Below are 24,957 nucleotides of genomic sequence, written 5' to 3'. Positions count from 1 at the left end.
GTGGGGTCACGGTGCTGTGCACAGCGACATCCTCATACAAAAACCTCAGTGAAAGTGTTTGTCCAAATTGGTGATCATTGCCACAGCAGGATTGTCAACGTAAATGAGGCTTAAATAAAACACAATATTAGTTTGTGAAAAGGTAGAACAATCTTCCACTTTATCTCCGTGGAACGACACGCTAAATGTGCCCAGAGGGTTTAAAAGTGTTCCGATCCTCTTTATAAATGTATTGACCAGGACAAGCTGAAATAACTCAGATTCGCTCTTGGAAGAGACAGAGTTCGTTTTTTGAACGCGCAGTGAAATTAAATCTCTGTATTTTACAATTAACAGTCTGCCGCAGTATTTGACACGCTGTGTCTCACTGTGATAACTGGATCACAGCAGTTACTGTCAATACAAAAAGCCCCTCAGCACCAATTAACTGAGGCTGGCTCAGTGATCGCTTTTACAATCCAACTTTATTTACAGTGAAGTATTATTCATGTCCAGCATTGACAAAATGACAATAATTAATATGGAAATCTGTGACAATTATTCACTCGTTAGTTGGTGATTTCAAGAACATGATCATGTGTTACTCTGAAATATAAAACATTAGGGTCGTTTCTGAACAGCAAGCGATCTCCACAAGTACAATTCTAGTTTAATGAAAATGTACCGCGATTTTACCTTGTCTCTGGTTTGTGAATATTTAAAATAATGGTGGATTTCTGTCTATTTTGTGCAGGTCCGGTTATTGTACGGAGCTGCTCAGGGAATGTGACACTGTGACGCTATGGACTACTGGGGACAAGGCACCATGGTGACGGTGACTGCAGGTAAGAATCATTCAATTATTTATGAACTGTTTTACTTGAGTCTATGTTTTATTTATTTTTCTATTTTAACTATGCATTCGTTCACTGAATTGCGGGTTTGCTGGATTCTGTATTGAGATTTTGTTGTCATGTTTTATGTGATTCTGCTGGAAAAGGAATTATTCTGCCTCTTGACAAAAGGTTCTGCTGAGGGATTCAGTCCCTGGTTGTTGTGATTTGATGTTTATTTGCTGAGGATACTGTGGCCGGGTTACTTTAAATACCTAACGCCTGTTAAACAGTTTGGTATTTCTGCAATGTTTAATCTCGGTGACACCTGGTGGCTGCAGATTTTACCGCCTCCTGCACAAGTGTTAGAAATCTACCCAATATTCACAAAATATGCTGAAGTATCTGTGTCAATTTATTGAACACTTCCCGCATATTGACAATGCTGATGATATTCTTCCATATTTCTGTTTGTTTTAATTGTTCATTCACTTGCTGAAAGGCGGATTTGGTGGGTTCTAGATATAAATTTTCTTGAAATGCTGTTTGATTCTATTGAAAGTGTTTGAAGAATTGAGCTGGTTCTCCATGAGACGAGTTTCAGCCCCTCGGTGATGTGATTTGGTGTTTTTCTGCTGAGGAGATTGTGTCTGGGTGATTTTGAATGAGTAAAGTTTGTGAAACGGTTCTGGCGTGTCTATACTCTTTAAACTCGGTGATATTGAGCGTTTCCATGTTTTGTAATTGAATGAAAATAAGACACGTGTTTGAAACTGCTTGGCACACGATTGTGGGTGGACAACGGTCAGGATTTTAGAGTTTTTTAAAAGTGATGATTGCAGATTAAACTAAGCCACAGTTTAAAATGCTCTTTCCGAACATAATTTGTTCCTGCAATCACAGCCTGGCTTTTCTTCAATGTTCCATCTTGGTGGGATTGATGGATGCAGCTTTTATCTCTCCTGTCAACTGTTGAAATGCGTTTGAAATATGGTCCAACATGAATAAAATATGGTAAAGTTTCAAAAATATTTTGGATATACCCCACCTGCTCACAGTGATATTACTGTTGTTCTGTATTTCTATTTAGTTTGATAATTCATACATTTGGTGCCGAACTGATTTGCTGGATTCGATATTCAGATGTTTTTGAAATGTTACGTTTGATTCTGTTGAATGTAGAATTGAGCTGCTTCTCAATGAAACGGGTTCAGTCCTCACGATGAGTTTTGGTGTTTTGCTGCTGAGGAGATGGTGTGTCTGGGTGACTTTGAATAAGTACAATTTGTGAAGCGGTTTTCTGTTTCTACGTTGTTTCTGCATTGTTCAAACTGGGTGACATTGAGCAGTTACACGTTTTCTGGTTAAATGTAAAAAGGTTTGCGCGTTTGAATCTCCTTGAAACACAATTGTGGGGAGTAAACGTGGCCGGTTTCGAAAATAAAGAAAGGAATTAAAGATTTGATTGACATTTTTAAATTTTACCTAATGATTACTGATTAAACTAAACCATAGCGTCATTAAGAACGCAATTCGTTACTGCAGTCTGAAACTATTTAATTAAAACGTTTTCAAATTCGTGAGTAAAATTAATATAACTTAAACAATTATAATGCGGTATTATCACCATATTATCCAAATATGTTTCCATATTAATATCATTAATCATCAATCTCCTTCCACAATTCTGCTGTGCTTTGCACACCATCAGCATGACCGGAAAAGTTTGTAGGCTGGGAATATTTTGTGATTATTTATGAAACTGTTTTAATAATAACATACTGATTCTACAGCACTGTTCAATTACACAAGATATATTTGAATTAATTTTTATTTCTCTGATTACGTTTGCAGTTACTTAAATAGGAGTTTTATATTGCAGTTTGGCAATTTATGTATCCGGTTATAGTATTATTTATGTGCAGCAGCAAGAATATTAATTATTTCTTCAACGTCATTTGTAGTTGTCTCTGACCTAATCATAAAGAGTTTTCTCAGAGGTGGAAGTCGCTGACAGTGCAGGAATTGTTCTTATGATTTTATCTGAATTGTAGGAATGTCCAGACTGCACAGTGCTGGAGCTTGACAAGTAAAAGCTTGAAATTCAAAGAGATTAATTTAATTACAAAAAGAGAATATTAGCTTTGCAAAAAATAATAACATCCTGTCTCGCAGAGCTGTGCTGTACACAATATAACATTATTGAAATAAAACAAATTATACAATCGAAGAATAGATTATATCTGAGCCTCAAGCTTATTTCTTCTTAACTCGTAAATTGAACAAAAACATTTCTCCATCATTTTCTAGATATTACACATGTCTGAATTATTCCATCCGATAATTTGAAGTTTAATATTTAATTAAATCCAAATATTTATCAAATTTCAGGCAGGAGCAGGTTTTGAATTACAGAGAACCATGTTTTATTATTTATATTATAGAGTACAAATCAGCTGACAGGTCAACTAATTGACAATTGGCAATAACTTGCAATGCGACTTTAGTACTAACTAATTCAACATAAATTAACTGCTACAATTGAGTAGCATACTGGCGTGTTATATCAAAGCTATTGGAGAATGTTTAATTGCCCTGAAAATAATTTAGAAAACAATACATTTATTTGCTCCGGTTGAATAGGTGGCCCGCCTCCATTGTTTTGTTGATTGTATTTAATTAAGACATTGGATCAAATCGGGTAATCAGTTTCCAATGTGAATGTTTCCTGGTTTGTTTATTTCTTATCAAACACTGGATCCCTGTCACAGACATTAAACTCCCCTCAATCTGTTCTATTTAATGTGTTCATTCTCAGTGAAAATACATTCTGCCCAGTTCAGACAGGAGAAATAGCTGAAAGGCGAAGGGAGTTTGAAATTTATATCAGTTTAATTTCACAGTGGTTATTAATTTCATTTGTCGTAAGTTGACCATTTATCAATTAGAATCAAGCAGTTTGAATGATTCGATCCCCTGTGTTTCAGAGTGAAATTTGACACACTAGGTACACTCTCATCCGCACACTGTTTCTCCCTCACACACTCCCTCTCTCCCAGAAACCCGGACTATTCCTCAAACACACAGACACTCTCTCTCACAGACACTCTCACATCCACGATAGCTCTTCAAAAACACACAGTCTCTCTCACACACATACTCGGTCACACACGCATTGCCTCACACACTCATTCTCTTACATACTCTCTGTCTCCAACTTTCTCTCTCTCCAACTCTCCCTCACACACCAACAGACTGTCACTCGCTCTCTCACAGACACAGGCACATTATCCCTCTCTCTCTTTCAGACAATCTCCCTCTCTCACACTCTCACACACACTCTCTCTTACACGTTTTACCAATCTCACTCACATACACAATCATTCACAGACACACACTCTCGCGCACATGCACTCTCGCACACATTATCTCTTGCACACACGCTCGTTCACAAACATGCCCTGTCACACACATCTCTCCAACACAAAAACGCTCTCTCACATACAGGCTCTCTCACACATCCGTTCTCTCACACATACACTCTCTCACACATACACTCTCTCACACATACACTCTCTCACACATACACTCTCTCTGACATGCATGGTCTCTTGCAGGCATGCTCTCTCACACACATGCTCTCACACACACGCTCTCTCGCACACACACAGCCTCTCGCTCACACATGCTCTCTTGTACTCCTGCTCTCTCACACATATATCCTCTCTTGCATACATGCTCTCTCATACACATGCGCTCTGATACTCACACTCTCTCGCACATTCACTCACTTGCTCACTCACACTCATGCTCGTTTACACACATGCTCTCTCACACACATGCTTTCTCACACACTTGCTCTGTTGCACACATGCTCTCACACCCATGTACTCTCCCACACATGCTTTCTCACGCACACTCTCTCAATCACATATCTCTCACATTCACGCTCTCTTGCACACACGCTCCCTGACACACATGCCCTCTCACTCACATGTTCTCTCATACACTTGCTCTCTCACATACACACTCTCTCATACACTCACTCTCGACACTCATGCTCACACACACACACACTCTGACACACACGCTCACACCCACACACTCTCTCTCATTCTCTCTTGCACACACGCACTCTGACACACCTCATGGTCTCTCTCGTACTCATGATTTCTCGCACACATGCTCTCTCACACATGCTGTCTCGCAGTGATGCTCTCTCACACATGTTCTTTTGCACACATGCTGTCTCATGCACACGTTCTCTCACACACATGCTCTCTCACACATATGCTCTCTTGCACACATGCTCTCTCACACATATGGTCTGTTACACACTCACACACACGTGTTCTCACACACATGATCTCTCGCACACATGCTCTCACATACATGCTGTCTCACTCACATGCTTTGGTGCATACATGCTCTCTCACACACATGCTCTCTTGTGAAAGCACTCTTTCACTCACATGCTGTCTCACACACACAATTTTGCACATGCAGTCTCTCTCCTGTGCACACTATTTTGCTCCCTCACACACACAGATATCCTGTCGCTCGCAGAAATACACACAATCGCGCTCTCACACACAGATATTCTCTCACACACAGATACTCTCGCACACAGATACCCTCTCGCACACACACACTCACACGTGTACTCTCTCTCTTCCACTCTCTTGATCCATCTCTCGCAGAAACAATCACACGCATGCATGCAGACACATGCATACACACAGTCACGGGCTCTCACATACCCAAATTCTCCCTCACACACACACACACACACACACACACACTCTGACACGCACACACTTTCAGATACACAGGTGAGAGCGACTGAACTAACATCAATAATAATAATCATTATTATTGTCACAAGTAGGCCTACATTAACACTGCAATGAAGTTACTGTGAAAAGCCCCCAGTCACCACACTCTGGCGCCTGTTCGGGTACACAGAGGGAGAATTCGGAATATCCAAACCACCTAACAGGTCGATTTTCGGGACTTGTGGGAGGAAACCGGATCACTCGGAGAAAACCCACCCAGACTCCGGGGAGAACGTGCAGACTCCGCACAGGCAATGACCCAAGTGGGAATCGAACCCGGGTCCCTGGTGCTGTGAAGCAACAGGGTTAACCACTGTGCTGCCGTGCCGCCAAATCAAGGCAGCATTGAAACGTGAGACCTCAAGCAGCCCAACCAAAGAATGAATGGATGGGAATCAGGGGAAGAATCTCCGCTGGTTGGAGTCACAACCAGCACCAAGGTGGATGGATTCCATTGCTGGAGGCCAATCAGCTCAGTTCTAGGACATCACTGCGAGACTTCTTCAGGGCAGTGTCCGAGGTCCAACCGTCTTCAGCTTGTTCATCAATTACCTTCTTTCCATCATCAGGTCTGAACAGGGGTTGATGGCAGATGATTGCACCATGCTCAGCACAATTTGCAACTGTGCAGTCACTAAATAAACATGTAAATAAAGCAACATGGAGGCTCTATCCGGTTCTGGCTGACAAGTGGTAAGTAACAGTCAAGTCACCCAATTGAAGGCAATGCTCACCTCCAGTAAGAACGGATCTAACCACCGCCCCTTAACATTCACTGGCATTACCATCAGTGAATCCTCACTAACAACCTCCTGGTGCTTAACATGGACCAGAAAGTGATCTGGGCGAGTCATAGAAATTTTGAGGCCAGAAGAACAGATCAAAGGTGAAAAACCCATCTTCTGACTCCCCAAAGCCTGTCGACTGTCTAAAGATCCGCTGCAGAAGCTCATCGTGTCTCCGTAGGCAGCATCATCCAAACCGTTGACAGCGGCCATTTGGACAAGGACAATAGACACATGGGAACATCACCAACTGGAAGGTCCCCTCCTCACCATTCACCATCATGACTATGTAATATATCTCCGTTCCTGCACTGCCGCTGGTTCAACATCATGTATCGGACTCGGGGAAACACCACATGGACTGCAACGGTTAAAGAAGGAAGCTCAGCACCTTCTCAACGTCAATGAGGGATGGAAGATAAATGCAGGCCGAGCCTACATCACAAGAATGAATAAACACAACACACTGTCTCTGACACAATATGACAAGACTTTTACGGGCACAAAAATCCCATTTGCAAAATGAAAATCCGTTAAGTCGCAGGAATGTTCATTGTCCCAGTTCTAAATTGTTTTCTCACTCAACTTTTTTCAGCACCACGCACTCACCCACTCTAACACATCAACCCTAAATCACACATCCCCACTCACTCATCCTCTTTCAGCAAAGTGCATTCACCCACTCTAACACATCAAGCCTCACTCACACACGCTCACTCACCCTTTCACACACACACCCTCATTCACACACCCTCACTCACACAACCTTACTCACACGCCCTCACTTACACCCTCATTCGCACACCCTCACTCACACGCCCTCACTCACACACCCTCAATCATACACCCTCACACACACACCCTCACACACACACACACCCTCACTCACACACCCTCACTCACACACCCTCATTCACACACACTCACTCGCACACCCTCTCACACACCCCCTCTCACACACACCGTCACTCACACACCCTCACTCACACACCCTCACTCATACACCCGCAGTCACACACACCCTCATACACCCTCACTAACCCACCCTCTCACACACACATTCACACACACACCGTCTCACACCCTCACTCACACACACTCTCACACACCCTCACTCACATACCCTCTCACACAACCTCACTCACACACCCTCTCACACACAGACTCACACAACCTCACTCGCACGCCCTCACTTACACCCTCATTCACACGCCCTCACTCACACACCCTCACTCACACACCCTCACTCACACACCCTCACTCACACACCCTCACTCACACAACCTCACTCACACAACCTCACTCACACAACCTCACTCACACACACACCCTCACACAACCTCACACACACACCCTCACTCACAAACCCTCGCTCACACACCCTCACTCACACACCCTCATACACCCACACTCACATACCCTCACTCGCACACCCTCACTCGCACACCCTCTCTCACACACCCTCTCTCACACACACCGTCACTCACACACCCTCACTCTCATACCCTCACTCACACACCCTCTCACACACCCTCACTTACACATCCTCTCACACACCCTCACTCACACACCCTCACTCACACACCCTCTCACACACACAAACTCACACACCCTCTTACACACCCTCTCACACACACACACACTCACAGCTCCCACTCTCCCACCCAGACACACCCTCACTCACCCACCCACATTCATTCGCCCTCACTCATACACCCTCACTCACACACCCTCACTCACACACCCTCATACACCCACACTCACACACCCTCACTCACACACCCTTACTCACACACCCTCACTCACACACCCTCTCACACACACCGTCACTCACACACCGTCACTCTCATACCCTCACTCACACAACCCTCACTCTCTCATCCTCACTCACACGCCAAACTTACACCCTCATTCACACGCCCTCACTCACACACCCTCGCGCACACACCTTCACTCACACACCTTCACTCACACACCCTCACTCAAACAACCTCACTCAAACAACCTCACTCAAACAACCTCACTCACACACCCTCACACACACACCCTCACACACACACCCTCATTCACACACCACCTCATTCACACACCCTCACTCACATACCCTCACTCACATACCTTCACTCACCCACCCACACTCACACACCCTCAAACACACGCCCTCACTCACACACCCTCACTCACACAACCTCACTCTCACACCCTCATTCACACACATTCACTCACACACCGCAACTCACACACCCTCACTCTCATACCCTCACTCACACACCCTCACTCACACACCCTCACTCACACACCCTCTCTCACACACCCTCTCACACACACACTCTCATAGATCTCACTCACTCAACCACCCACATTCATTCACCCTCACTCAAAGTCTCACTCACACACCCTCACTCACACACCCTCACTCACACACCATCACTCTCATGCCCTCACTCACACAACCCTCACTCACACAACCTCACTCACACGCCCTCACTTACACCCTCATTCACACACCATCACTCACACGCCCTCACTCACACACCCTTGCATATACACCCTCACTCAAACCCTCACTCACACACACTCACACACCCTCACAAACACACCCTCACTCACACCCTCACTCACACACTCTCAATCACACACCCTCACTCACACCCTCACTCACACACCCTCACTCTCACACCCTCACTCACACACTCTCAATCACACACCCTCACTCACACACCCTCACTCACACAACCTGACTCACACACCCTCACTCACACACCCTCAATCATACACCCTCACTCACACACCCTCACACACACACCCTCACACACACACCCTCACTCTCACAACCTCACTCATACACCCTCATTCACACACCGTCACTAACACACCCTCACTCACACACCCTCACTCACACACCCTCACTCACACACCCTCACTCACACACCCTCACACACACCCTCACTCATACACCTGCAGTCACACACGTCCTCATACACCCTCACTAACCCGCACTTTCACACACACATTCACACACACCGTCTCACTCCCCCACTCACACACACTCGCTCACATACTCTCTCACACAACCTCACTCACACACCCTCTCACACACGCTCTCACACACAGACTCACACAACCTCTCTCACACGCCCTCACTCACAACCTCACTCATACACCCTCTCACACACACCCTCATACACCCTCACTCACACACCCTCACTCACACACCCTCACTCACACACCCTCATTCACCCTCACTCACATACCCTCCCTCACAGACACACCCTCACTCACACACCCTCACTCACACCCTCACTCACACACCTTCATACACCCTCACTCACACACCCTCACTCACACGCCCTCACTCACACACCCTCACTCACACACCCTCACTCACCCACCCTCACTCACACACCCTCACTCACACACCCTCACTCACACACCCTCACTCACACACCCTCACTCACACACACTCACTCACACACCCTCACTCACACACCCTCGCGCGCACACCCTCACTCAAACAACCTCACTCAAACAACCTCACTCAAACAACCTCACTCAAACAACCTCACTCACACACCCTCACTCACACACCCTCACACACACACCCTCACATACACACCCTCATTCACACACCACCTCATTCACACACCCTCACTCACATACCCTCACTCACATACCTTCACTCACCCACCCTCAAACACACGCCCTCACTCACACACCCTCACTCACACACCCTCACTCACACAACCTCACTCACACACCCTCATTCACACACATTCACTCACACACCGTCACTCACACACCCTCACTCTCATACCCTCACTCACACACCCTCACTCACACACCCTCACTCACACACCCTCACTCACACACCCTCACTCACACACCCTCTCACACACCCTCTCACACACACACTCTCATAGATCTCACTCACTCAACCACCCACATTCATTCACCCTCACTCAAAGTCTCACTCACACACCCTCACTCACACACCCTCACTCACACACCATCACTCTCATGCCCTCACTCACACAACCCTCACTCACACAACCTCACTCACACGCCCTCACTTACACCCTCATTCACACACCATCACTCACACGCCCTCGCTCACACACCCTTGCATATACACCCTCACTCAAACCCTCACTCACACACACTCACACACCCTCACAAACACACCCTCACTCACACCCTCACTCACACACTCTCAATCACACACCCTCGCACACACACCCTCACTCACACACCCTCACTCACACACCCTCAATCATACACCCTCACTCACACACCCTCACACACACACCCTCACACACACACCCTCACACACATACCCTCACTCTCACAACCTCACTCATACACCCTCATTCACACACCGTCACTAACACACCCTCACTCACACACCCTCACTCACACACCCTCACACACCCTCACTCACACACCCTCATTCACACACCCTCACTCACACACCCTCACACACACACCCTCACACACACCCTCACTCATACACCTGCAGTCATACACGTCCTCAAAAACCCTTACTAACCCACACTTTCACACACACATTCACACACACCGTCTCACTCCCTCACTCTCACACCCTCACTCATACACCCTCTCACACACACCCTCATACACCCTCACTCACACACCCTCACTCACACACCCTCACTCACACACCCTCATTCACCCTCACTCACATACCCTCCCTCACACACACACCCTCACTCACACACCCTCACTCACACCCTCACTCACACACCTTCATACACCCTCACTCACACACCCTCACTCACACACCCTCACTCACACGCCCTCACTCACACACCCTCACTCACACGCCCTCACTCACCCACCCTCACTCACACACCCTCACTCACACACCCTCACTCACACACACTCACTCACACACCCTCGCGCGCGCACACCCTCACTCACACACCTTCACTCACACACCTTCACTCACACACCCTCACTCAAACAACCTCACTCAAACAACCTCACTCAAACAACCTCACTCACACACCCTCACACACACACCCTCACACACACACCCTCATTCACACACCACCTCATTCACACACCCTCACTCACATTCCCTCACTCACATACCTTCACTCACCCACCCTCAAACACACGCCCTCACTCACACACCCTCACTCACACAACCTCACTCACACACCCTCATTCACACACATTCACTCACACAACCTCACTCACACGCCCTCACTTACACCCTCATTCACACACCATCACTCACACGCCCTCACTCACACACCCTTGCATATACACCCTCACTCAAACCCTCACTCACACACACTCACACACCCTCACAAACACACCCTCACTCACACCCTCACTCACACACTCTCAATCACACACCCTCGCACACACACCCTCACTCACACACCGTCACTCACACACCCTCAATCATACACCCTCACTCACACACCCTCACACACACACCCTCACACACCCTCACTCACACACGCTCATTCACACACCCTCACTCACACACCCTCACACACACACCCTCACACACACCCTCACTCATACACCTGCAGTCACACACGTCCTCATACACCCTCACTAACCCACACTTTCACACACACAGTCACACACACCGTCTCACTCCCTCACTCACACACCCTCGCTCACATACCCTCTCACACAACCTCACTCACACAACCTCTCTCACACGCCCTCACTCACACCCTCACTCATACACCCTCTCACACACACCCTCATACACCCTCACTCACACACCCTCACTCACACGCCCTCACTCACACACCCTCATTCACCCTCACTCACATACCCTCCCTCACACACACACCCTCACTCACACACCCTCACTCACACACCTTCATACACCCTCACTCACACACCCTCACTCACACACCCTCACTCACACACCCTCACTCACACGCCCTCACTCACACACCCTCACTCACACACCCTCACTTACACACACTCACTCTCACACCCTCACTCACACACCCTCACTCACCCACCCTCACTCACCCACCCTCTCACACACACATTCACACACACACCGTCTCACACCCTCACTCACACACCATCACTCTCACACCCTCATTCACACCCTCACTCACACACCCTCACTCACACACACATTCACACACACACACATTCACACACACACCCTCACTCACATACCCTCACTCACACACCCTAACTCACACACCCTCACCCACACACCCTCACTCACACACCATCACTCACACACCCTCACTCACACGCCCTCACTCACACGCCCTCACTCACAAACCCTCATTCACCCTCACTCACATACCCTCCCTCACACACACACCCTCACTCACACACCCTCACTCACACACCCTCACTCACACACCTTCATACACCCTCACTCACACACCCTCACTCACACACCCTCACTCACACGCCCTCACTCACACACCCTCACTCACCCACCCTCACTCTCACACCCTCACTCACACACACTCACTCACACACCCTCACTCACACACCCTCACTCACCCACCCTCACTCACCCACCCTCACTCACCCACCCTCTCACACACACATTCACACACACACCGTCTCACACCCTCACTCACACACCATCACTCTCACACCCTCATTCACACCCTCACTCACACACCCTCACTCACACACACATTCACACACACACACATTCACACACACACCCTCACTCACACATCCTCACTCACACACCCTCACTCACACACCCTCACCCACACACCCTCACCCACACACCGTCACTCACACACCATCACTCACACGCCCTCACTCACACGCCCTCACTCACACGCCCTCACTCACACGCCCTCACTCACACACCCTCACTCACACACCCTCTCACAGACACATTCACACACACACCGTCTCACACCCTCACTCTCACACCCTCATTCTCACCCTCACTCACACACGCTCACTCACACACCCTCACTCACACACCCTCACTCACACACCCACACTCACACACCCTCACTCACACACCCTCACTCACACACCCTCACACACACACCCTCACTCACACACCCTCCCTCACACACCCTCACTCACACCCTCACTCACACCCTCACTCACACACCCTCACACACACACCCTCACTCACACACACTCACTCACACACCCTCCCTCACACACCCTCAATCATACACCCTCACTCACACACCCTCACTCACACACCCTCACTCACACACCCTCACTCACACACCCTCACTCACACACCCTCACTCACCCACCCTCACTCACCCACCCTCACTCACACACCCTCACTCACACACCCTCACTCACACACCCTCACTCACACACCCTCACTCACTCACCATCACTCACACACCCTCACTCACACACCCTCACTCACACACCCTCACTCACACACCCTCACTCACACACCCTCACTCACACACCCTCACTCACACACCCTCACTAACACACCCACACTCACATACCCTCACTCACACACCCGCACTCACTCACCCTCACTCACACACCCTCACTCACACACCCTCACTCACACACCCTCACTCACACACCCTCACTCACACACCCGCACTCACTCACCCTCACTCACATACCCTCACTCACACACCCGCACTCACTCACCCTCACTCACACACCCTCACTCACATACCCTCACTCACACACCCGCACTCACTCACCCTCACTCACACACCCTCACTCACTCACCCTCACTCACACACCCTCACTCACACACACACACTCACACACCCTCACTCACCCACCCTCACTCACCCACCCTCACTCACCCACCCTCACTCACACCCTCACTCACACACCCTCACTCACACACCCTCACTCACACACCCTCACTCACACACCCTCACTCACACACCCTCACTCACACTCACTCACTCACACACCCTCACTCACACACCCTCACTCGCACACCCTCTCACACACCCTCACTCACACACCCTCACTCACACACCCTCACTCACACACCCTCACTCACACACCCTCACTCGCAAAGCCTCACTCGCACAGCCTCACTCGCACACCCTCACTCGCACACCCTCTCGCACACCCTCTCGCACACCCTCACTCACACACCCTGACTCACACACCCTGACTCACACACCCTGACTCACACACCCTGACTCACACACCCTCACTCACACCCCCTCACTCACACACCCTAACTCACTCACCCTCACTCACACACCCTCACTCACTCACCCTCACTCACATATACCCTCACTCACTCACCCTCACTCACACACCCTCACTCACACACCCTCACTCACACACCCTCACTCACACACCCTCGTCCACACACCCTCGTCCACACACCCTCACTCACTCACCCTCACTCACACACCCTCGTCCACACACCCTCACTCACTCACACACCCTCACTCACTCACACAACCTCACTCACACACCCTCACTCACACACCCTCACTCACACACCCTCACTCACACACCCTCACTCACACACCCTCACTCACACAGCTCACTCACTGACCCTCACTCACACACACCCTCACTGGACTGTGACGTGCACAGCTCAGTTAGCTGGATTGTGACGTACACAGCTCAGTTAGCTGGATTGTGACGTACACTGCTCAGTTCGCTGGATTGTGACGTACACAGCTCAGTTAGCTGGATTGTGACGTGCACAGCTCAGTTAGCTGGAGTGTGACGTACACAGCTCAGTTAGCTGGATTGTGACGTACACAGCTCAGTCAGCTGGATTGTGACGTACACAGCTCAGATAGCTGGATTGTGACATACACAGCTCAGTTAGCTGGATTGTGACGTACACAGCTCAGTTAGCTGGATTGTGACGTACACAGCTCAGTTATCTGGATTGTGACGTACACAGCTCAGTTAGCTGGATTGTGACGTACACAGCTCAGTTAGCTGGATTGTGACGTCCACAGATCAGTTAGCTGGATTGTGACGTACGCAGCTCAGTAGCTGGATTGTGACGTACGCAGCTCAGTGAGCTGGATTGTGACGTACACAGCACAGTTAGCTGGATTGTGACGTACACAGCTCAGTTAGCTGGATTGTGACGTACACAGCTCAGATAGCTGGATTGTGAAGTACACAGCTCAGTTAGCTGGATTGTGATGTACACAGCTCAGTTAGCTGGATTGTGATGTACACAGCTCTGTTAGCTGGATTGTGACGTACACAGCTCAGTTAGCTGGATTGTGATGTACACAGCTCAGTTAGCTGGATTGTGACGTACACAGCTCAGTTAGCTGGATTGTGACGTACACAGCTCAGTGAGCTGGATTGTGACGTACACAGCTCAGTTAGCTGGATTGTGATGTACACAACTCAGTTAGCTGGATTGTGACGTACACAGCTCAGTGAGCTGGATTGTGACGTACACAGCTCAGTTAGCTGGATTGTGACGTACCCAGCTCAGTTAGCTGGATTGTGAAATACACAGCTCTGCTAGCTGGATTGTGACGTACACAGCTCAGTTAGCTGGATTGTGATGTACACAGCTCAGTTGGCTGGATTGTCATGTACACAGCTCAGTTAGCTGGATTGTGACGTACACAGCTCAGTTCGCTGGATTGTGACATACACATCTCAGTTAGCTGGATTGTGACGTCCACAGCTCAGTTAGCTGGATTGTGACGTACTCAGCTCAGTTAGCTGGATTGTGACGTACACAGCTCAGTGAGCTGGATTGTGACGTCCACGGCTCAGTTAACTGAATTGTGACGTACACAGCTCAGCTAGCTGGATTTTGACGTACACAGCTCAGTTAGCTGGATTGTGACGTACACAGCTCAGTTTGCTGGATTGTGACGTCCACAGCTCAGTTAGCTGGATTGTGACGTAGCAGCTCAGTTAGCTGGATTGTGACGTATACAACTCAGTTAGCTGGACGGCTGGTTTGTGATGAAGAGCAATCCCAACAGCGCGGATTCAATTGTTGTACCGGCTGAGGATATTCATAAAGATTTAACCCTCAGGTTAAATCACCACCAGTCAGCTCTCAGAAGGAAAGGGCAGTCCCCGGGACTATGGCAACATTTCTATTTTATTTTACATGGTGGCTGAAATAATGGGGGAAACTCTCTGCTCCTCTCCTTCAATCCAATGACAGTTACATCATTCAGGCGGCATCAAATGTTATTTTTTTGTATGTGTTAGAAACGGAGAAAGGGATGCGAGTTTCTAATGAGGCGGCAAAGAGATGGTGATTCTCAAATCATAGAACTAATAGACGCTGAAATATGGATGTAACAGTTAATGAAAACATGTTAGGTTAAATGCATCGTCACATTTTGATGTGCTTGGTAACTTATAGATCACAAATAACAGAGTCTAACTTGTTGAATGGGCCATTCTTTCCCAGCAACACCGTCTCCACCCACTCTCTACAGCCTGGTCTCCTCCTGTCAGCAACACAACAATGACGGCTCCGTGACCTACGGCTGTTTGGCGATGGACTACTCCCCAGAAATCACCAGCCTTACCTGGAAGAAAGATGGGCAGCTGATCACCACTGGAGTTAAGAAATACCCGTCAGTGAGAAACAAGAAGGGAACCTACACCCTGAGCAGCCAGTTAACCATCACCGAGTCAGAGGGGGGATGCAGCAAAATCAGCTGTGAGGTTCGACACAGCGGCTCAGACAAGAGCATTGGAATTCCATGTAAGTTTTGTGGAATCTGTGAGAAACAGATGCTTTGATTACTTTATTTACATCTTTGGTGATTACACATTTATGGTTCTCTGCATAGTTCTGATTCCTGCGCGAAATAGTGACCACAGAGAAACTGTTAAAATATAATTCGTCATTTTATTCGTTACAACATCTTCTTCAAGAAATGTCTAACTTGTGTTTCTTGAAGGCCCTCCACCTGTCAACACTCCAAATGTTCTCCTCACCGTGAGTTCCAATGAAGAAATCTCAAGACAGAAATTTGCAACCATGGTCTGTTCAATCAACGATTTCCAGCCAAAGTCAATGACGGTAAAGTGGCTGAAGAATGGACAACCCATGGGTTCAGGATTTGTCACCTCGCCCCCCTGTGAAGTGAACGGGAACTTCTCGGCGAGCAGTCGGCTGACAGTCTCCGCTCGGGAATGGTTCAGCAAAGCCGTCTATACCTGCCTGGTCACTCATCAAGAGGTCACCCAAAGTCACAACATCACCGCGTCTGGTAAGAGACTCAAACAGAGGAAACAATAAATCATCCTGCACTCTGATGTTAATCCAAATCAGGAATTTACTGAAGTTAGTGTAAAGCACAGAATAACTTCTAATTTACTGCCATGTCGTTTGTGTTTCATTCTGATGTAAGAGCTGCATGAGGGTTGCTAATCATTCACGATTTTATGAATATAGAAATAAATGTATCCGTATAATTTGAAGTCATTTAGTGAGTGAGGTGAATGAATGAAATGAAAATCGCTTCTTGTCACAAGTAGGCTTCAAATGAAGTTACTGTGAAAAGCCCCGAGTCGCCACATTCCGGCGCCTGTTCGGGGAGGCTGGTATGGGAATTGGATCCGCGCTGGTGGCCTGCCTTGGTCTGCTTTAAAAGCCAGCTATTTTGCCCTGTGCTAAACCAGCCCCTGGGGTACTTGATGCCAGCTTTATCCTGAGACAGCTGATTATATTTGAGTCAGTGGGTGTCTCAAACACTTAACTGATAACAGCTCCGGGGGAAAGTGTTGGAAAGTTCATCCAACCTATTTATGGATCAGCCGCCAGTACTTCGTTCCTGAGATCAGGAATGGAATATTTGTATTGGGAATGCTGAAATACTGATTCGTTAGAATGATATCGGGGCTGACTGTATTTCACAATGAGAATAGTTTTCACAAACCAAACTGGTTTTCCATTGCTTACAGAAGATTAAAGGCGATCTTTAGAGGTTGATGTTTCTAAGTTGATTTATTCCCATGTAGAGTTCAGGCTGAATCCTGCTGCCCTGATTCTGAAGATCAAACTTGGGTTAATTTCCACTTTTTTCATTCGCAGATCCTTCCGGTTGCACTGATGCCTCAGTAACAATACTGCCACCACCAATAGAACAGGTCTTATTGGAGGCGACTGTAACCTTAACCTGCGTCATTTCGAAGGCTCCTTATGGAGTCAACGTGTCCTGGAGTGAAGCGAAGAAGCCGCTGAAATCAGAGATTGCCGACCAGCCTGGGGCAGATACTGAAAGCGTGGTCAGCAAATTAAACATCTCGACACAAGCCTGGCTGAGTGGTGCTGTGTTTGACTGTGTGGCGAGCCATCAGGACCTGCCAACTCCTTTAAGAATTTCAATCCACAAAAAAATAGGTGGGTAGAGAGATTGAAGCAATAAGTGAGTCATTGTGTCTATTTCTAGTGTCAGTGCAGCGGTCAGTATTTAGCATTCAGGGTATTTATGGTCCATTCTGATTGGGAATTCCACTAACTAAATACTCTGGGCGTTTAGAGTTTAAGGGGGAAATTGATATGCAGATGATCGAACAATGAATTGAAAGCAGTGATATTGGGTTTAGATGGAGCGAGACCATAGACCACAAGACTTAGGAACAGACATAGGCCATTGGGCCCATCAACACCGGTCCAGCCGGCAGTGAGGTCATGACTGATCTGATGTGATAATCTTCAACTCCTCTTTCCCGACTTATCCCCATATCTCTTGACGCCTTTACTGATTTAAAATATTTCTCTCTCAACCTTGAACATATTGAACAACCCAGAATCTACTGCCCCCGGGTTAAATAATTCCACAGCTTCACTACTCTCTGAGAGAGGAAGTCCACCTCATCTCTTTGTTAAATGGGAGAACCCTCACTTTGTGATCCTGCGCTCTGGTCCTAGACGCTCCCACAGGGGAAAACAACCTCCCAGCGTCTATCCTAAGAAGCTCCCTGAAAATCTTTCATGTCTCGATTAGGTCGCCTTCATTCTTCTAAACTCCAATCAGTACAGCCCAGCCTACTTACCCTCTCCCCATAAGAAAATCCCTCCATACTCGCGATCAACCTCGTGATCCTTCTCTGGACTGCCTTCAAAACCAATCTGTCTTCCGTAGATAAGGGCACCGAGACTATTCAAAGTATACCAGGTGTCGACTAACTAGTGCCTTGTATAGTTTTAGCCAGACTTCCCCATGTTTATATTCTATTTCCTTTGAAATAAATGTCAACATTCAATTTGTCTCCATATTACCTGCAGAACTTGCTTTGTGTGGTTTCTGCACGAGGGCCCCCAATTCCCCCGTTACTTCAGCTTTATCCAGTCTTTCTCCATCTAAATTTGTTCGGCACTGATTTCGCCTTCACGAGGCCGCGCTGACTCTGTTGATTATATTGTGTATTTCTAAATGCTCAGCGATTGGATCCGTTATAATGGACTCTAACCGTTTCCCACTGACAGATGTTAAGGTCACTGGCCGATAATTACATGTTTTTGTCTCCCTCCCTTTTGAATAAGGGTGTTACATTGGCAGTTTCCCAATCCTTTGGGAGTAAGGTGGGAGGGGCTTGGTGTGGAGCTTATACACCAGCACAGAACAGGCGGGCCGAATGGCCTGTTTCCCTGCTGTACACTTTCTGAAACTTTCGAATCCAATATCCGTAAATTCTCAGGGAAAAGGCTTGTGTCCGCCTCAGCTCCGAGCTGGGAAACCGGACAGATCCCAAAGTGGAAAATGGAAACCTTTAAAATCCAACACAAAACACATTTCTCTCACATCTAACCCGCGGTTCCAATGTCTCCCGAATTCCCCATTTTACTGACATCTATTGTACATCTTCTGCAGATCCCAATCCGCGGGAACCGTCCGTCTCTGTCCTCCTGCCCTCGGCTGAAGACGTCTCCGCTCAGAGATTCGTCTCCCTCAGCTGCTTAGTGAGAGGTTTCTCCCCCCGAGAGATCTTCGTCAAGTGGACCGTCAATGACAAGCCGGTGAATCCCGGGAACTACAAGAACACCGAGGTGATGGCGGAGAACGGCAATAGCTCCTTCTTCATGTACAGCCTGTTATCCATTGCAGCGGAGGAGTGGGCCAGCGGCGCTTCTTACTCCTGTGTGGTGGGACATGAAGCCATCCCCTTGAAGATCATCAACAGAACGGTTGATAAATCCAGCGGTAAACCCAGTTTTGTGAACATTTCCCTCGCTCTGATGGACACCGTTAATTCATGTCAATGAGAATCTATCAATTGCATTTCGAACTAAATTAAAAATAATAAAGTTTTTTTTCCTCTAATTGTGATTTAAATGCACAGCCGCTTAATTAATGGAGCTTCGACTTTGCTGATATTAGATCTGTTCAAGGAGACCAAGATTTCTACAGGTCTCAGCCCCAAGTCTGATACAACCAGAGCTCCGAGCTCAGATACACCCTGGGTCAGAGACAGAGTAAAATTCATTCATTGCAGTATTCACAAAATATATTCATTGACTTTCTTCTCGCTGAGGAGAAATCGGACAATTTCCCATTTCAGACAGACAAACACATCACATTTAGATCTCGGTGTTCCTGCTTCTCCCATTGCCCATCCCTTTAAAATTGATGTCAGCTTAAAATTGCTGCATCACACCCACTGGGAACTGAATTGAGAATCAAACAGAAACAAGGACCAACAATCGCCCATCACGGAGAGGGAAAAGAGAAATTGTTAATCCATTATATCTCCACCTCTCCTACAAAATCAGGAGGAGGGGCGTTAGTTAATCCACTGTCCCCCCCCCCCCCACCTCCCCAACAGAGACAGGAGGAGGGGCATTAGTTAATGCACTCAACTGCCACTTCCTCAAAAGAGAGAGGAAGGGGCATAAATTAATCCACTGCAACCACACTTCCCAAACAGAGAGGGGGAGGGGTTATAGTTAATCGACTGCACCCCCACTTCTCCAACAGAGAGTGGGGAATGGACGTTCGCTAATGCCCTGCACCCCAACTCCCTAACAAAGAGGAAGGGACTTAGTGAACCCACTATACCCCTCACTTCCACACCAAAGCATGGGGGCAGTAGTTAATCCAGTGTATCACCACGCCCCAACAAATAGTGGGGGAGGAGCATTAATTAACCCTGTACCCCCACTTTCCCACCAAAGAGCTGGGGCATTAGTTAATTCACTGTACAGCCGCTTCCAACAAAGAGAGTGGGAGGGCCTAAATAAATGCACTGTCCGCCCACTTCCCCAACAGAGAGAGGGGGATGGGCATTATAAACCCATTTTACCTCCACTTTCCCGACCAAAAGAGAAGGAATGTGATGAGTGAACTCTCTGTATCTCCACCTCCTCAGCAGGGGGAACCCAAAGAGAATTTGTTCAGCTGGCCAGAGAGGGAGAGACTATTAAATCACTATCCACCTACTCCCCAAGCAGGGAATTTGGGAGTGGATGTGTCTCTACACTAAGGATTCAGTTACTGACATTACAAGATGGCTTGTAGCTTACTGGCTGAAGATTTTAAAAGCCCATCATGCTAAATATGTTCTTAAACTATCTATTCACGCAACATATTTTTCTTTAGCACCCTTGTTCCTCTTATCCATATGCGACAACTGATTTCCCAAAATCCAAATCCAGATGGTGATTGAATTCTCCCTGGGTTTTCACTGTTCTCTCCTGAGGCACTTCCTTGTATTTTTGCATTCTGTCAATGATGTCAGCTTGCACCTCACAGAAAACACATTTATAAGCAGAAAGTTCAACATATTCCACATCGGTACCAATAATACCCACAACTGGCAAAGCTACAGGCAGCTGATACAAATACACAGACAGATAAAGACACAAACACTAAACATACATGCACACGTACACACACCCACAACCATATACATGAGCACACATAGACACAAACACACACATAGATGTACACATAGAAACACATGCATACATATACACACAAACAAACAAAAATTTACAAACATGCACATAAACACAAACAAGCACACGTTTATGTACACAAAGACACTCGTGTACACACACACACAAATCCACACACACAAGCCGGCATGCACAAACATCCACATGTCCACACAGACACACAAATATGCAAACACAAACATATAAAACCATACATGCAGACTGACCCAAGAATATGAAACACAACTGTAAGCAATAACATATACATAATAGTAAAAATAAAGTTTATTGTCACAAGAAGGCTTACATTAACACTGCAAGAGGTTACTGTGAAAAAACCCTAGTCGCCACACTCTTGGCGCCTGTTCGGGTACACAGAGGGAAAATTTTGAATGTCCAAATTACCTCACAAGCACATCTTTCGGGACTTGTGGGAAGAAACCGGAGCACCGGACGAAACCCACACGGACACAGGGAGAACGTGCAGACTCCGCACAGACAGTAACCCAAGCCAGGAATCGAACCTGGGACTCTGGCGCTGTGAAGCAACAGTGCTAACCACTGTGCTACCGCGCCGCCCGTAATCGCACAATTTCACAATGACAGAAATATTTCCATTAAAACAGAGACAATAATCCACATTAACACACTAATGGGCACATGTAGTTACATATTAACAGATTCGTACACACGCTCATACAAACACACATGAATACACATGGAGGCGTCAATACACAGCAATAGATATAAACAAACATCAACGCACAAATAGCACTGCTGCCTCACAGCGCCAGAAACCCGGGTTCAATTCCAGCCTCGGGTGATTGTCCGTGTTGAGTTTCCACATTCTCCCGTGTCCGTGTTTCCTCCGCGTGCTCCAGTTTCCTCCCACAGTCCAAAGATGTGCAGGTTAGGTGGATTAGCCACGCTATATCACCCCTTCGCGCCCAAAACGTTAGGTGGTGTTACGAGGTTCTGGGGATAGGCAGGGCGTGCACCGTTCTCCTCGGGAGGGTGTTCTTTCGGAGGGTCGGTGCAGACTCAATAGGCCGAATGGCCTCGTTCTCCACTGTAGGGATTATATGATGATGATTCTGTGATGAAATACGCGCATTGACACACACACACACAAACGCATTTATCCAGACACAAACATTAAGACACTGGCATGCATGTTGAACGCAAAAAGACACATTAACACATATATTACTAGACAGGAAAGTATAAACACATATTAACACAGGCAATAATATATAAACATAGATTTCAACACATACACATACAATATATCACTCATATATACACATTGACAGAAGACAAACAAAGTTCACACACAGGCGCTGACACACAAATACACAGACCAATACTCATTGACACGATGAACACACAGTGAACCTACACAGACATCTGGACACACAACAGGGGAGTAAATCAAAACACGGAATTTCGCATCGACACAGACACAAAAGCGAAGGAACAAACAGAAACGGCAGGCAATGGCGGCACGGTGGCATAGTGGTTAGCGCTGCTGCCTCACGCCACCATGGACCTGGGGTTGATCCCGCTCCTGGGTCCCTGTCCCAGTGGAGTTTTCACATTCTCCCCATGACCCGTGGGTCTCACCCCGACAACCCAAAGATGTGCAGGGTAGGTGGATTGGCCATGCTAAATTGCCCCTTAATTAGAAAAAAAAAGTTAAAGACATCAATTTCTGAGTGTCATGAACGCAACAGTAGATATGCAATGACAAATATATTAAAGAATGAATTAGCAGCTGGAGAAAATGAAACGAGAATATTAAAAATAAATCGTGGATTAATGAACAATCTGATTATACTTATTCGGCTCTATCTTCGTAGATACCACAGAACACACCTGGACTGAAGACGATGAGGATGATAACGGCAACATCTGGACAACCGCTTCCACATTCATCACCCTGTTCTTCCTGAGCATTTCCTACAGCGCTGCAGTCACTCTGGTGAAGGTGAGAAGATTCAATCCACTCACACTTCAAACTGACAGAAGCCGTTTCAAAAATCTCTAAATGTTTGATTGATTAAAAACTCTAACATCAATGTCCCAGATTATAAACATCTGCTTCATCATTCTCTCTCTCTTTTACAGATCAAGTGATCGGTTGACGTTCGGACGCTGTAGATTTTCCTCAGCTGTTTATTATGATCTGTGTGTGACACAAATACAATATTTCCTCTTGGTGACTCTAACAGTAAAATTCTCTCAGTTTATTATTCTGCATCTGTAACTGAGACAATCTTGGACAGTATTTCTGTTTCCCAGTTTGAAATGTACGAGATAATTTTGGCTGTAATGTAATTGTAGCTAATAATTTCCCTCAATATCATGTCTAAATAAAGTAACTTATCTCGTTCCTTACTCATAACTTTGGCCTTCCCTTTACATTGAGCTCCTGTTCTCTCTTTCTGGTGTCTGTTACAGTTGTACATACATTTGGCAGCTCAGAGGGCATGTGTTCTGTTCTCACTGTGACCCTCAATCGTTATGTTTCCTTTCGTCAACTTCAAAATAAACTTTTGTGTAATATTTTCTCTGAAATTTTAATAAATATTGAATGAAAAATGAAGAAAATAAGACTTGTCTGAATCCTTTCTCTCAGGCCAATCGGCACCGCTCCATTTCCCCGATTATCCAGTTTTCTC

At 47.0% G+C, this 24,957-nt stretch overlaps 1 gene segment (V, D, J or C); it reads left to right on the top strand.

Annotated features, from left to right (window-relative positions):
* The first annotated feature begins 738 nt into the window (after positions 1 to 738).
* Positions 739 to 24,427, top strand: LOC140421621 (Ig heavy chain C region, membrane-bound form-like). The segment is given in 7 exon segments: positions 739 to 824; positions 16,796 to 17,095; positions 17,295 to 17,606; positions 18,431 to 18,739; positions 20,214 to 20,543; positions 24,136 to 24,263; positions 24,404 to 24,427. Coding segments are annotated over 7 exon segments (1,431 nt in total).
* Positions 24,428 to 24,957: the final 530 nt, after the last annotated feature.

Source organism: Scyliorhinus torazame, chromosome 5 (assembly GCF_047496885.1).
Source record: "Scyliorhinus torazame isolate Kashiwa2021f chromosome 5, sScyTor2.1, whole genome shotgun sequence".
NCBI classification, from domain to species: domain Eukaryota; kingdom Metazoa; phylum Chordata; class Chondrichthyes; order Carcharhiniformes; family Scyliorhinidae; genus Scyliorhinus; species Scyliorhinus torazame.
This window is presented reverse-complemented; position numbering and strand designations above follow the sequence as displayed.